This window comes from Sinocyclocheilus anshuiensis, unplaced genomic scaffold (genome assembly GCF_001515605.1).
Source record: "Sinocyclocheilus anshuiensis isolate Anshui unplaced genomic scaffold, SAMN03320099.WGS_v1.1 scaffold2100, whole genome shotgun sequence".
In the NCBI taxonomy this organism is placed as follows: domain Eukaryota; kingdom Metazoa; phylum Chordata; class Actinopteri; order Cypriniformes; family Cyprinidae; genus Sinocyclocheilus; species Sinocyclocheilus anshuiensis.
In genome coordinates this window covers 244,218-245,927 of record NW_015542563.1, presented here as the reverse complement: position 1 = coordinate 245,927, position 1,710 = coordinate 244,218, and the positions used below count along the sequence as shown (strand labels likewise).

The window sequence follows — 1,710 nt, the reverse complement described above, 5'->3', positions numbered from 1 at the left end:
CTTGAATACCTGTATAGTTTTGTAATCGATCTATGAGTATGTCATGATCTATAGTGTCGAACGCAGCACTAAGATTTATTTATTTTTATTTATAGTATCAGTTTAATATTTTATTTATACTATCAGTTTAATATGTATTATTTACATATTTTATTATATTATTATTTCATATATGATCAGATTATGTATAATTTATATGTATATTTATATTTTATGCATTATTTACATATATTATTGTTATTTACCGTATTATTTTATATATTATTGGTATTATGTATTATTTACGTATATTAATGTACATATATTGTTAAATTATAATTTTATGTATTTACATATATATTATAGTTAATTACTATATTATTTTATATATTATCAGTATTATGTTTCATTTACATATATATTGTTAAATTATTATTATTTAATAAATTCTTTAGATATACATTTATTTATATTGTTTTATACTGTATATTATCAGTTTTAAGTATTATTTATTGTATTATTATATTATACATCATCAATATTATTTACCTTATTAGTTAACAGGACAACTCAAAGGTGTTTTTGATCAGACATGATTAGCATGTTTGTGGCGGGGTTGGATTTAACGCCGTCTCCAGAGGAGCGTACAACAGAAAGCAAACACGAGTCCCTGTGTATTTTACCCATGATGCTGTTCTTCAGCACATCAGATCACAGCAGCAAACACACACCTGAGGAGGAGGAGGAGGAGCAGAGGAAGGCCACAGAGGCCCCGCCCCCTCCTGACTCCGCCCACCCGTCGCTCCTGGCCAGTCTGCTGGCACACCGCCGCTCGTCCGTCAGCGTGCCACCATTCAATGAGATCAGCCCTCCGCTGCGAGGCTCCGCCCACCTGCCGTACCTGATGCACTCGCCCTTCTTCCTGTTCTCCTACGATCTGGAGGAGCAGGAGGAGAACGCGGCTCAGAAGAGCAGCAGGTAGACGCTTCAGCTGCGCGTATCCCATGATGCACCTGCTCACGCGTGTCTCTGACCCCACCGAGGCCAGCCAGAATTTACCTGCTGATTCACTCCTCACTGATTCACTGGGCACCTGATATTCTGTCTGCAGTGTGAATGCGTCACGTTATGGTTGTGATTTTGATGTTTAAGCTTTAGGTGAACAGCGTCTGACGTCACAGCGGTTTCAGGGATCACGTGACTTCATTAACACCTGCTCTGTCTGTGTGTCGTTTCTCGCAGGTCGTTTTCTGCTGTAAGCTCTTCATCCACACCAGCCAAACAACACAGTGACAGGTGAGCTCAGCGCTTTATACAATACAGACTGATTCTAAGCAAAACATAACAGTGTTAATGCTGTAAAATTCATCAATTATGAAACTCGTTCAACTTCAGCTGTAAAGCAGCCCTACAGAAAACAATAGTGACATTATTCAGATCAATATTGATTCAGTTTAGTTCAATAACTGTCAATATTATATTATATTATCAATATCTTTTATTATTTACATACAATTAATATTATTATTATTATATATGTTATATTACAGTATTCTATTATAATGCAATATTATGTATTTTTATTTTATATATTATAATTTTTATATTACCAGTATTATTTATTATTTACACATATTACTATTTAATTATTTTGCATAGTGTCATTATTATGTATTATTTACTTAAATATTACAATTTATTATATTTCATTATTTAATATATATATATATA

General features: G+C 33.3%; 1 protein-coding gene across 1 annotated transcript in view; it reads left to right on the top strand.

Annotated features, from left to right (window-relative positions):
• Positions 1–1,710, top strand: part of fhod3a (formin homology 2 domain containing 3a) — a 75,227-nt gene that overhangs the window by 41,536 nt on the left and 31,981 nt on the right. Inside the window, exon 11 of the mRNA XM_016494066.1 lies at positions 1,222–1,275. Coding sequence (XP_016349552.1) covers positions 1,222–1,275 — 54 coding nt within the window. The remainder of the gene's footprint in view (positions 1–1,221; positions 1,276–1,710) is intronic.